Genomic DNA, 14,679 nt, shown 5'->3' with positions numbered 1-14,679 from the left:
AGAAGAATTAGAAGACCATCCAGCTATTATGATAGTATAAACTCCTAATCTAGAAACTCTCAAAAAAAACAATAAAGATAAATTAAAATTTAAACACACTCTTAAAAAAGGCATCATCATTCACAAGAAAAGAGAAATAAATAAATTAACGACAGGACAAAAATAATAAATATTAAAATTTGACATAACAGGAAAAGTTTGTTCCTTAGTAAACAACTTAATTGCATCAGCAAACGGCTGTAACAACCCAATAAAACCAACCTTATTAGGACCCTTACGAATTTGAATATAACCCAAAACCTTTCGCTCAAGCAAAGTAAGAAAAGCAACCCCCACCAAAACACAGATAATTAATAAAACCAAAGAAATTAAAATCAATAATAAATCCTTCAAAACCAATATTATTTGTAATTTAAATTACATAAAAAGATTCTAAATCTATCGCACTAATCTGCCAAAATAATAATAGAATTCAAAATAAAAATATAATTTAAATAAATGGTCCTTTCGTACTAAAATATTTTAAAATAATAAAAGATAGAAACTAACCTGGCTCACGCCGGTCTAAACTCAGATCATGTAAAGTTTTAAAGGTCGAACAGACCTAATTAAGCAGCTGCTACACCACTCATTAACCTTAATCCAACATCGAGGTCGCAAACTTTTTTATCAATAAGAACTTTCAAAAAAAATTACGCTGTTATCCCTAAGGTAATTTAATCTTATAATCCAAAAATAAGGATCAAATACTCACTAACTAATGTAAAAATAATAAAAAGTTAATTTAATTTTTATATCACCCCAACAAAATAAATTTAATAAAAAACTAAAAACCTATTATATACTCATTAAATTTATAAAACTCTATAGGGTCTTCTCGTCTTTATATAAAATTTAAGCTTTTTTACTCAAAAATCAAGTTCTAATTACAACAAAGAGACAGCTTATTTCTCATCAAACCTTTCATACCAGCTTCCAATTAAAAAACTAATGATTATGCTACCTTTGCACAGTCAAAGTACTGCGGCCATTTAAATAATCATTGGGCAGGCCTGACCTTAAATCAACAACAAAAAGACATGTTTTTAATAAACAGGTGGAAACAATTATTTGCCGAGTTCCTTTTTATCGTCTAAAAAAACAAATTTACTCACACACAAAATATATACTAATTTAATCATTATTACACAGCAAACAAAATTAAAACCAATATTTTAGTAAAAATTTAAAATAAACATAAAACAAATAAAATAAATCTTCAATTATAACATCCTCCTAATGATAAAAAATTCTAATCCTACATAAGATTTACTAAACAAAAAATTATAAAAATTTACTTAAAAGCTCATCCCCTTAAGCATTACATAATAACAAGAAAAAAATAACAATAAATAATTTTCCTAATATTAAAATAATTAAATTAATTTCCTAAAAAACCAGATAAATTTAGAAACGAATAACATTACACTACTATAAATCAATTATAAATGGTTATTCCACAACAAAATAAATTAACTTATAGCTCTTCTAAATTCGGGAAAACTAAATATTTAATACTAAATTAATTAACCCTGATACACAAGGTACAATAAACTAAATCTACTTATAAAAATTAAAAGAAAATCTCTTACAATACAATAAACTATAGTTAACAAAATTTTTTCTAATAAAAATAATAAAAATTAATATATTTCCAATAAAAATTTAACAACAATAAAATAAACAACACCCTAAACTCAAATTAAATTGAATTTCACAATTAACTTTTTAGTGTAAATAAAACGCTTCTCTCAAGCTCTAATTTGTTCATTCCAGGCTCATTTTCCAATAAGCCTACTTTGTTACGACTTATTTCACTTTAAAATGAAAGCGACGGGCGATATGTGCATATTTTAGAGCTAAATCAATTCCCATAAATAAAGAACTTACTATCAAATCCAATTTAATTTAAATTTTAAATGAAAAAGCCAAAAATTATATCATTGTAACCCATTTTAACTTTAATATAAACTACACCTTGATCTGAAATACTTTATAATCAAAAATCATAAAAATTGTTATTCTCTTAAAATTTTTATAAACGACGATATGCAAATTAAAAACTAAAGTAAAAATTATCGTGGACCATCAATTAAAAAACAGGTTCCTCTGAACAGACTAAAATACCGCCAAATTTTTTAATTTTAAAGACCATAACTACTAATAATCAAAGAACAAAAATTCACATATGAAATAATAGGGTATCTAATCCTAGTCTACAAACAAATTTTACAGCCTCAAAAACTAATATAGAAAATAATTCAATTTTAAATTTCACCTAAAAAACCAAAATTATAATCCAAAAAATTAACTTTTAACTAATCTCGAAAAGTTTTACTTACATAATTTGTATAACCGCTACTGCTGGCACAAATTTTGTTTATGTTAAGAACAATTGCTAAATCTCAAAATAATGAAAATTTAAAATTATATACTACCAATTAAACTCAAATTTCTATCTAAAACCAACTTAAGCTAAAACTTATATATATATCAATCCTCAAGAAAAACCCTAAGCCAAAATAAAACTTTTCTTACACGCCGCCCAAACCTAACCCTAAATGAACTATCTCCCTAGACTTTTTTCACGCCCCCTTTAATTATTTAATTATAAACAACAAATTTCTAACTCTATATTTATAATTACTTATTTAAAAATAAAACGTAATAATAACCGTATTTAGATATAATTCCTATTCTATAAAGCTTTTATTATATAAAGCTAGTAGTTTTTTTTTTTATATAAATAATTTATGAGTATCCAATTAACATTAGATAAATTTATTATTATTAAAGATACTATTCTATAATTGAATTATATATATATAAATAATTTATTATATAATAATATAAGTATCTAATGATAATATTTAATTTTTATTAAATTTCTCTCTCTTTTTTTTAGAGTCTTTATTATTAAATAAGAATAGTATATAAATTGGTATTATATAATAATTAAATACACCTACATACAAATATACTTTCATTATAATAATCAGTTTACGTCATGTATATATTATTGTATACTCTTCTCTACTATTTAATAAGTTTTAATTATTTGAGCACCCTTGAACAAAACTTTTTTAAAAAATTTCTGAATTATCATAGTAATGCCCTAGTTAATATAAAATCAGGAAAAATGACCCCGAAAAAAAAAAAACGTTTAAATTACATTTTTTTTTTTTAACAATTTTATAATAACAAAACCAAAAATTCACCCCAATTAACTTCTCCCTTGAACTTTTTTTTTTATACATAAAGTTTTAACAATGAAGTGCCTGATAAAAGGATTATTTTGATAGAATAAATTATGTATAAAAATACCTTCATTATATCTAATAGAATCAAACTATTTCCTAGAGCATCAAAAACCCTTATACGTCTTATACTAAGATATAAAAAGGTAAGCTAAGTAAGCTTATAGGTTCATACCCTGTCAATGAAAGTAAAACCTTTCCCTTTTTAATTAAAATTTATAAAATTGTATTTATTAATTCCATAATCATAGGAACTCTCATTGCAATTTCATCATACTCATGATTAAGAATATGGATAGGACTAGAAATTAACCTACTCTCAGTAATCCCACTATTTTCAGACAGAAAAAACATATTTTCCTCAGAATCATCAATAAAATACTTTATTACACAGGCAATAGCATCCTTAATTCTACTAATAGCAGTTATAATAACATTGACAACTCAAGAATTTATTAACCCCCTAATAAATTTTTATTTTTCAATAATAATTACAACTGCATTAATAACAAAATTAGGAGCCGCCCCATTCCATTTCTGATTTCCCGAAGTAATTGAAGGTTTAAATTGAACCAATTCCTTAATTCTGCTAACTTGACAAAAAATTGCCCCAATAATATTAATTATAAATATTAATCTAAATGAACTTTTCCTTGTTTCAATCATTATCATCAGACTTTTAACAAGAACAATTAGAGGGTTCAATCAAATTAGCCTACGTAAAATTCTTGCATTTTCCTCAATTAACCATATCGCATGAATATTATCTACATCAATAATATCGCTAGCCACATGATCAGTTTACTTCATCATTTACTCAATCATAAATATTAACATCATTGCAGTATTCGCTACAACTAAATCTTTTTACTTAAATCAAATTATCAACATCATAAACAATAGAAAAATAACCAAATTCTCAATCATAATAAACTTTATGTCTCTTGGAGGATTACCTCCCTTTATTGGTTTTCTTCCTAAATGAATTGTAATCAACTGAATAACTGAAAACAACTTCATTCTTCTTACTATCCTAATAATCGTCACTACCCTAATTATATTATTCATTTACATTCGAGTAATAATATCTTCCATAATCATTAGCATCAACGAACCAAAAACATCTACAATTAAATTCAACAACAAAAACCTGATAACAATCAATATCATTACTCTACTTAGTTTAATCTTATCAACCCTTATCATTAATATCTTATAAGGATTTAAGTTAAATTAAACTTGTAACCTTCAAAGTTACCAATAGAATAAACATTCTAAGCCTTGGCACTCAAGTTTAAAAAATTACTTACCTTTAAATTTGCAATTTAAAATCATTATTGACTATTAAACCAAAACGAAAAAAAAAAACTACTAGCTTTATGTAATAAAAGCTTTATAGAATAGGAATTATATCTAAATACGGTTATTATTACGTTTTATTTTTAAATAAGTTTAAACAACAGAAACATAAACCTTTCAAAAAAATTGTAAATTTATTTACGGGTTTAAATTCTATTCTTAAACTGGTAACAGAGTCTAAACCCGTAAATAAATTTACAATTTATCGCTTAATCTCAGCCATATTACCGAATAAATGATTATTTTCTACCAACCACAAAGATATTGGAACACTTTACTTCATTTTTGGTGCATGATCCGGTATAGTCGGAACCTCTCTTAGACTCCTAATTCGAGCAGAATTAGGAAACCCAGGATCTCTAATTGGTGACGACCAAATTTATAACGTAATTGTCACAGCCCATGCGTTCATTATAATTTTTTTTATAGTAATGCCTATTATAATTGGAGGATTCGGAAATTGACTTGTTCCCCTGATACTAGGAGCCCCTGATATAGCATTCCCACGAATAAACAATATAAGATTCTGGCTTCTCCCCCCATCATTAACTTTACTTCTAATAAGAAGAATCGTAGAAAGAGGAGCAGGAACTGGATGAACAGTTTATCCCCCATTATCATCCAATATCGCTCATGGAGGGGCATCAGTCGATCTCGCAATTTTTAGTCTCCATTTAGCAGGTATTTCTTCCATTTTAGGAGCCGCTAATTTCATTACCACAGTTATTAATATACGACCACAAGGAATAACTTTTGATCGAATACCCCTATTTGTCTGAGCTGTTGTAATTACTGCAGTTCTTCTTCTTCTTTCACTTCCAGTACTAGCAGGTGCCATTACTATACTTCTTACTGACCGAAACATCAATACATCTTTCTTTGATCCAGCAGGAGGAGGAGATCCCATTTTATACCAACATCTATTTTGATTTTTTGGACACCCTGAAGTTTATATTCTAATTCTACCAGGATTCGGAATAATTTCCCACATTATTAGACAAGAAAGAGGAAAAAAGGAAGCTTTTGGCACTCTGGGAATAATTTATGCCATAATAGCAATTGGTCTTTTAGGATTTGTAGTTTGAGCTCATCACATATTTACAGTCGGAATAGACGTTGACACTCGAGCCTATTTCACATCAGCTACTATAATCATTGCTGTTCCTACAGGAATTAAAATTTTTAGTTGATTAGCAACTCTACATGGCACACAACTTAATTACTCTCCCTCAATATTATGAGCTCTAGGATTCGTATTTTTATTTACAGTGGGGGGACTAACTGGAGTAGTACTAGCTAACTCATCTATTGATATTATACTTCATGATACATATTACGTTGTAGCCCATTTCCACTATGTTCTTTCTATAGGAGCAGTATTTGCAATTATAGGAGGATTAGTTCACTGATTTCCTTTATTCACAGGAACTACCTTAAATCCTAAGCTATGCAAAATTCAATTTATTACTATATTTGTAGGAGTCAACATTACATTCTTTCCTCAACACTTCCTAGGATTAAGAGGTATACCCCGTCGATACTCGGACTATCCTGATGCTTATACCATGTGAAATATTGTTTCTTCTATCGGATCAATTATTTCTTTTATTGGAGTAATATTCCTAATCTTTATTATTTGAGAAAGATTTTCAGCATCTCGAAAAACCTTAATTCCCCTAAACATAACATCATCAATTGAGTGATTCCAAGACTACCCCCCTGCCGAGCATAGATATTCTGAACTTCCTATACTATCTTCATCTTTCTAATATGGCAGATTAGTGCAATGGACTTAAACCCCATATATAAAGTTTAAACTTTTTTTAGAAATAGCAACATGAAAATTATTATTATTACAAGATAGAGCATCCCCTCTGATAGAACAACTATCATTCTTTCATGATCATACCCTTCTAATTCTAGTAATTATTACAATTCTAGTAGGACAAATAATATCAGGCCTATTTTTTAACAAATTGACCCATCGATTTCTTCTCGAAGGACAATTAATTGAAATTATCTGAACCATCCTACCTGCCATCACATTAATTTTTATTGCACTTCCTTCCTTACGACTAATCTACATTCTAGACGAAACTAATAATCCCACAATCTCAATCAAAACCATCGGTCATCAATGATACTGATCATATGAATACTCAGATTTCAAAAATGTTGAATTCGATTCATACATAATTCCTTCTCAAGAAATAAATAACTTCAATTTTCGACTATTAGATGTTGACAATCGAATAGTTATTCCCTTTATGTCACAAATTCGAATAATCGTTTCAGCAGCCGATGTGATTCACTCATGAACAATTCCATCCCTAGGAGTAAAGGTAGATGCAACCCCTGGACGACTAAACCAAGCCAGATTTACTTCTACTCGATCTACTCTTCTTTATGGTCAGTGTTCAGAAATTTGTGGAGCAAACCATAGTTTTATACCAATCGTCGCAGAAAGAATTTCTCCCTCATACTTCATTAAATGAATTTCCAAAATAATTGAAATCTCATTAGATGGCTGAAAGTAAGCATTGGTCTCTTAAACCACTTAATAGTAAATTAACACCTACTTCTAATGAAAAATTTAGTTAATAAATAACATTAACTTGTCAAGTTAAAGTAAATATAAAATATTAATTTTTAATTCCACAAATAGCTCCCCTAAATTGATTAACTCTAATAATTTGATTCTCCTTAATTTTAATTATATTTAACACATTAAACTATTATTCTTTCAGATATCAAATTAAGCAAAAAAAAAGAACTATTAAAAAATTATCTACAAACTGAAAATGATAGCAAATCTATTTTCCTCTTTTGACCCATCAACTAACTGAAACACCTCTATTAACTGATTAAGAACTTTAATTGGAATTCTCATTATTCCTACTTCTTTCTGATTAATTCCCTCACGTCTAAATATACTTTGAATAAAAATTACATCATCCTTACATAAGGAATTTAAAACTCTTATTGGTCCAAAAATTAAGGGAGCAACATTAATATTCATCTCTTTATTCAGACTAATCCTCTTTAATAACTTTCTAGGATTATTCCCTTACATTTTTACAAGAACAAGACATATATCATTAACCCTATCCCTAGCTCTTCCTTTATGACTATCCTTTATGCTATTTGGATGAATTAACAACACAATTCATATATTTGCTCACTTAGTCCCCCAAGGAACTCCCCCCGTTTTAATACCTTTCATAGTATGCATTGAAACTATCAGAAACATTATTCGACCTGGGACTTTAGCTATTCGGCTATCTGCTAATATAATTGCTGGCCATCTACTAATAACCCTTCTAGGAAATACCGGAAACTTAATATCAATTTACATAATTAATCTTCTTCTGATTACTCAAATCTTATTATTAGTATTAGAATCAGCAGTAGCCATTATCCAATCCTACGTATTTGCTGTTCTAAGAACATTATACTCAAGAGAAGTAAACTAATGTCACACAAAAACCACCCATTCCACCTAGTTGAAGCTAGACCCTGACCAATTTTAGGATCATTAAGAGCCCTAATTGTTATATCAGGAATTATCAAATGATTCCATTTTTATAACAACTCGCTTTTATTTATTGGATTTGCCTCAATATTATTAATTATATATCAATGATGGCGAGACATTACACGAGAAGCAACCTTTCAAGGCCACCACAGATATGTAGTAACAATAGGTCTACGATGAGGAATAATTCTTTTTATTACATCAGAAGTATTTTTCTTCATTTCCTTTTTTTGAGGATTTTTTCACAACAGACTAGCTCCAACAGTAGAAATTGGTATACTATGACCACCTAAGGGAATTACACCATTTAATCCTACTCAAATCCCTCTTCTAAATACATTAATTTTATTAACATCAGGACTAACCGTAACTTGAGCTCATCACAGACTAATAGAAAATAATTTCAAACAAACTACTCAAGGACTTACCTTAACAGTAGTACTAGGACTATACTTTACAGCCCTCCAGGCATTCGAATATTATGAATCTTCATTTTCAATTTCAGATGCAGCGTATGGTTCATCATTTTTCGTTGCTACAGGATTTCATGGAATTCATGTAATTATTGGAACCACCTTTCTTCTAGTCTGCTTAATTCGTCATATTAACAATCATTTTTCACAAATTCATCATTTTGGATTTGAAGCCGCAGCCTGATATTGACATTTCGTAGACGTAGTATGACTATTCCTTTACATTTCAATTTACTGATGAGGTAGATATTTATATAGTATAAAAATTATTTTTGACTTCCAATCAAAAGATCTAGAAAATAGTATAAATAATCCAAATTCTATTCATTATAGCCACAATTATTAGACTAATCACACTCATTCTAATTATAGTCCTAAACTTAACGTCTAAAAAAACCATTACAGATCGAGAAAAAAGATCTCCTTTTGAGTGTGGATTTGACCCCAAATCTTCCTCTCGACTTCCATTTTCACTACATTTTTTCCTCATTGCTATTATTTTCTTAATTTTCGACGTAGAAATCACTCTTTTATTACCAATAATCATCACTCTAAAATCAAACTCTCTTATATCATATTTTATTACAACATCAGTTTTCATTGCAATCTTATTAATTGGACTATATCACGAATGAAAACAAGGAGCTCTTAACTGAACAAACTAGGATAATAGTTAATAATAACATTTAATTTGCACTTAAAAATAATTGATCTAATCAATTTATCTTAAATAAGAAGCAAAGAATTGCATTTAGTTTCGACCTAAAAATCTGATTTTAACAATCCTTATTTTTAATTGAAACCAAAATAGAGGTATATCACTGTTAATGATAAAACTGAACTAAGTTCCAATTAAAGAAATATACAAAAATAAGCTTCTAACTTAATAAAAAGCATTAACATGTTTATATTTCTATTTATATAGTTTAAAAAAAAACATTACATTTTCAATGTAAAATTAATTAACATTTATAAATACCTGAAAATTTAATAATTTCCCTGATATCTTCAATATCATGCTCTATATAAGCTATCCAAGTTAAAGTATAAGTAATAATATAACTCAAAACAACATCAAAACAAAGAAAATTTTAATTCTATTATACATTAAAATTTGAACAAACGAAGATCCCCTCACTAATAAACCATAAATTTTTTGAGCACCGAAATATTCAGTTCAACCCTGATCAAATGTTTTATAAAGAACAGATCCTCCAACAACAGGATAATAATTTACACCAAAAGTAGAAATCACTGGCATATTTCACATACCTGATAAAAACCAAGAAACACCATAGTTATTCGCATAAATATTTCTATAACTTAAATTAAACTTTGACATTTCATATCCAATTCAAGCCCCTAAAAAGACTATAATTAAAGCCATTAACTTTATATAAAAAGGTAAAATAATAATATAAGGAAAAGGAAACATAATTCAACCTAATAACCTACCCATAAAAACAACAAGTAAAATTAAACCTCTTATTCCCTTTAGCATAACAACCCCTCTATCAGAGACTCTTCCTAAAGAAAAAAAATTTCAATTACCCACCCAACTATAATAAACAAGACGAGCTCTATAACAAACTGTTAACCCAATAGATAAATAAAAAATTAAATAAACAAACAAATTCAAATACCCTATTGATATTACTTCCAAAATTAAATCCTTAGAATAAAATCCTCTCAAAAAAGGTAAACCGCACAATGATAAACTACAAATATTAAAATACACACAAGTAAGAGGCATAAATTTTACTAACCCGCCCATAAAACGAATATCTTGACAATTGCCCAAATTATGAATAACATTACCAGCACACATAAACAATAAAGCCTTAAATAAAGCATGGGTAAGCAAGTGAAAAAAAGCCAACTTATACCTACCTAACGCCAAAATACTCATTATTAACCCTAACTGACTTAAAGTTGATAAAGCAATAATTTTTTTTAAATCAAATTCAAACCTAGCCCCAATTCCTGATATAAACATTGTTATCATAGCAATAAAAAGTAACAAATACATCAAATAATTTCTAAAAGCAAAATTAAAACGAATCAATAAATACACACCCGCAGTTACCAGTGTTGAAGAATGGACCAAAGAAGAAACAGGAGTAGGAGCAGCCATAGCTGCAGGTAACCAAGAAGAAAATGGAATCTGAGCTCTCTTAGTTATAGCAGCCAACAAAACCAAATAAGAAATTATAGATATATAAAACCTACCCTTCAATTCCTCTAAGTAAAAAACATAATTTCATCTACCATAATTTAATATTCAAGCAATAGCCATCAATAAGGCAACATCACCAATTCGATTTCTTAAAGCAGTTAACATACCGGCATTATATGACTTTACATTTTGATAATAAATAACTAAACAATAAGAAACCAAACCTAATCCATCCCAACCCAATAAAATTCTAATTAAATTAGGACTAATAATAAGCAATATTATTGAAACTACAAATATAACTACAAGCAAAATAAAACGATTTAAATACAAATCTCCTCTTATATATTCACGACTATAATAAATAACCATACCAGAAATAAACAATACAAAACTCATAAACAAAAGAGACATTCAATCAAAAATAAAAGTCATTACAAACGATGAAGAATTAATCATAACCAAATTAAATTCTAAAAAATAAGTCAAATCCAAAATTATAAAATTAATTCTAAGAAAAAACAAAATCAATCTAAAAACAGTTATAAAATAAAAATAAATTAAACAAATATTCAATATTATCTAAAATACTATAGTATATCTCTGATTCCACAAATCAAAATTTTATTTAAACTACTTAGATAAACTCATAAAACCATAAAATCCCCAACTAAAACAAGTAAATTTAATGGGACTCAATGCAACGATAACAATAAAAATTCTCGAAACCTACAAGTAAAAAACGAATACAAACCTGAATAGACCATTCCATGTTGACTATAAGAATATAAAAATAAAGAATAGACAGCCCCAAAAAAAGAAATTAATATTAAAAAAAACATATTAAATATTCTAAAACCAACAATTCTATTAATAAGCATAATCTCACCCATCAAGTTTAATGAAGGAGGAGCAGCCATATTTGAAGAAATAAGCAAAAATCAAAGTAAAGACAAACTAGGTATAACATTAATTAACCCCTTATTAATATATAAACTCCGTCTCATCAAACGTTCATAACAAATATTAGCCAAACAAAAAAGACCAGAAGAACAAAGACCATGAGCTACCATTATAGCTAATGCCCCTCTTAACCCTCAATAATTCAAAGTTATAATTCCAGCCAACACTAATCCCATATGAGAAACAGAAGAGTAAGCAATCAAAGATTTCATATCTCTTTGACGTAAACAAATCAAAGACACATAAAAACCCCCGACCAATCTCAAACTAATAAAAAATAAATTAATCTTTATCCCAATTAAAGAAAAAATAACTATAAGTCGTATTATACCATAGCCTCCTAATTTAAGTATAATTCCAGCTAAAATCATTGAACCCGAAACTGGGGCTTCAACATGAGCTTTTGGTAGTCACAAATGAACAAAAAACATGGGAATTTTAATAAAAAAAACAAAATTAATAAGCAAGTAAATAATCAATCTATCAACATTATCATTAAAAAAATAATAATGTAAAGAACCAAAACAATCATAACAAAAAAACAAAGAAACCATTATAGGCAAGGACGCCAAAAGAGTATAGAACAACAAATAAATCCCAGCCTGTAAACGTTCAGGCTGATAACCCCATCCCACAATTAAAATTAATGTAGGAATTAGCCTAACCTCAAAAAAAATATAAAACAAAAAAACATTTAAAGAACCAAAAGTCAAAAATAATGAAATTATTAAAATCAAAACAACAAATAAAAATAAGCCATATCAATTATTTTTAAGATAAATCTTTTCTCTTGCCATAATCATTAATCTACAAATTCAAAAACTAAGCAAAATCAATACATAAGATAATAAATCAATCCCTAATTCACCTGAAACTCTAGAAAATAATCCAACAGAAACAAATCCAAACAAAAAAAATAAACTAACAATAAACCATACTACCTGATTCAATCAAAAATCAAAGAAAAAAGATAAAGGAATCATAAAAACTAATGAAAATAGGAATTTTATCATAAAACATTAAATCTTTGAAAATAGTCGTTTCCATGAGTACGAATTAAAGAAACCAATACAGACAAGCCTAAAACCCCCTCACAAACTCTAAAAGTTAAAAAAACCATACTAAAAAAATAATCCCCACCTAAAAATCTAAAATAAAAAAACATTAAAAAATAAATGGATAAAATAATAAATTCCAATCTTAACAATATTAAAAGTAAATGCTTTCGTTTCAATGAAAAAACCAGTAAACCCCCCAAAAACATAAAAAATCTTGTAAACTTAAAAATTATCATTAGTTTTTATAATTTAATATAAAATATTAGTCTTGTAAACTAAAAATAAGTTCAACTTTAAAAACATCAAGAAAGAACATAAATTCATCTTTAATCTCCAAAATTAATATTTTAATAAACTATTTCTTGAAATTTTATCTATTCTTATCGCAACAAACATAATCCTAACCTCTATTTTTATTATAATAAAACACCCCTTATCAATAGGATCAATTTTATTATTACAAACCATTACAATCAGATTAACCACAGGATTCATAAATCAAAATATATGATTTTCTTACATTCTATTCTTAATTATAATTGGTGGGATACTCATTCTTTTTATATATATAACAAGAATTGCATCAAACGAAAAATTTAAAACAAATCTTAAGATTTTAATAATTATTACCCCTTTACCCATTATTGCCTGACTAACATCCTATATTAATAAATTATTAATCTCAAACAACGAACTCTTAATTTTTAATCAAAAAACCGAATTCATATTAACAATCAATAAATTCATCAATTTTCCATTAAGAATAATTCTATTATTCATAATATTTTATCTCCTACTAGCTTTAATTGCCACAGTCAAAATTACCAATTTCAAACAAGGATCCATCCGTCAAATAAACTAATGAAAAAAGCAATACGTAAATATTCCCCTCTCTTCAAAATCGTAAATAATTCTCTAATCGATCTTCCTACTCCTTCTAATATTTCCCTTTTGTGAAACTATGGATCCCTACTAGGAGTTTGTTTAGGAGTTCAAATCATTACAGGTGTATTTTTAGCAATACATTATTGCCCTAATATCGAAATAGCTTTCAATAGAGTAGCCCATATTTGTCGAGACGTCAATCAAGGATGATTAATACGAACACTTCACGCTAACGGAGCGTCCTTTTTTTTCATCTGTATTTACATACACGTTGGACGAGGAATATATTATGGTTCATATAACCTACTTCACACTTGAATAGTAGGAGTAACAATCTTATTCCTAGTAATAGCAACTGCATTCCTGGGATATGTTCTTCCATGAGGACAAATATCATTTTGAGGGGCAACCGTAATTACAAATCTTCTATCAGCAATTCCTTACCTAGGATCTACTATTGTACAATGAGTATGAGGAGGCTTCGCAGTAGACAATGCCACCTTGACACGATTCTTTTCATTCCACTTTCTTTTACCTTTTATTATTGCAGCCATAGTTATAATTCATCTTTTATTCCTTCACTGTTAAAATTCTTCAGAAACGTCACTTTTGAAGTGTTTTCTTGTACTTTTAAGCCAATCAGATACCCTACGGGCTCGGAAAGTGCAACGAAACCATCAAATTTTAGCTAGAAACTGTATTTTTGTCGATTTTTATTGAATTTGAACTATATTTCAACGTTTTTTGATGGTTCTGAGCCACCAAACACACTTAAAGCATGCAGAATCGACTCAGAATAGGAAAAGGAGACGTTTAGGTCAATTTTATGCATTCTGGCGTTCGTAGATACAAGAAAACTGTTAAAATTCTTCAGAAACGTCACCTTTGAAGTGTTTTCTTGTACTTTTAAGCCAATCAGATACCCTAGGGGCTC

General features: G+C 28.0%; 2 protein-coding genes and 1 pseudogene across 2 annotated transcripts; 2 read left to right on the top strand and 1 right to left on the bottom strand.

The window, feature by feature from the left end:
• The first annotated feature begins 4,897 nt into the window (after positions 1–4,897).
• Positions 4,898–8,128, top strand: LOC135121120 (cytochrome c oxidase subunit 1-like; annotated as a pseudogene).
• A 1,574-nt stretch (positions 8,129–9,702) lies between these two features.
• LOC135121118 (NADH-ubiquinone oxidoreductase chain 5-like) lies at positions 9,703–11,391 on the bottom strand. The gene has a single exon (XM_064045435.1). It carries the CDS (start codon positions 10,795–10,797, stop codon positions 10,207–10,209), a length of 591 nt encoding a protein of 196 aa, XP_063901505.1. The 5' UTR covers positions 10,798–11,391; the 3' UTR covers positions 9,703–10,206.
• Positions 11,392–13,202: 1,811 nt separating this feature from the next.
• Positions 13,203–14,333, top strand: LOC135121119 (cytochrome b-like). The gene is given in 1 exon segment (XM_064045436.1): positions 13,203–14,333. A coding segment is annotated over 1 exon segment (612 nt). The 5' UTR covers positions 13,203–13,721.
• Positions 14,334–14,679: the final 346 nt, after the last annotated feature.

This window comes from Zophobas morio, unplaced genomic scaffold (assembly GCF_036711695.1).
Source record: "Zophobas morio isolate AGI-343-1 ecotype UQ-CSIRO unplaced genomic scaffold, CSIRO_AGI_Zmor_V1 ptg000500l, whole genome shotgun sequence".
NCBI classification, from domain to species: Eukaryota; Metazoa; Arthropoda; class Insecta; order Coleoptera; family Tenebrionidae; genus Zophobas; species Zophobas morio.
The sequence above is the reverse complement of the archived record's forward strand: the minus strand, read 5'-3'. Positions and strand labels throughout refer to the sequence as shown.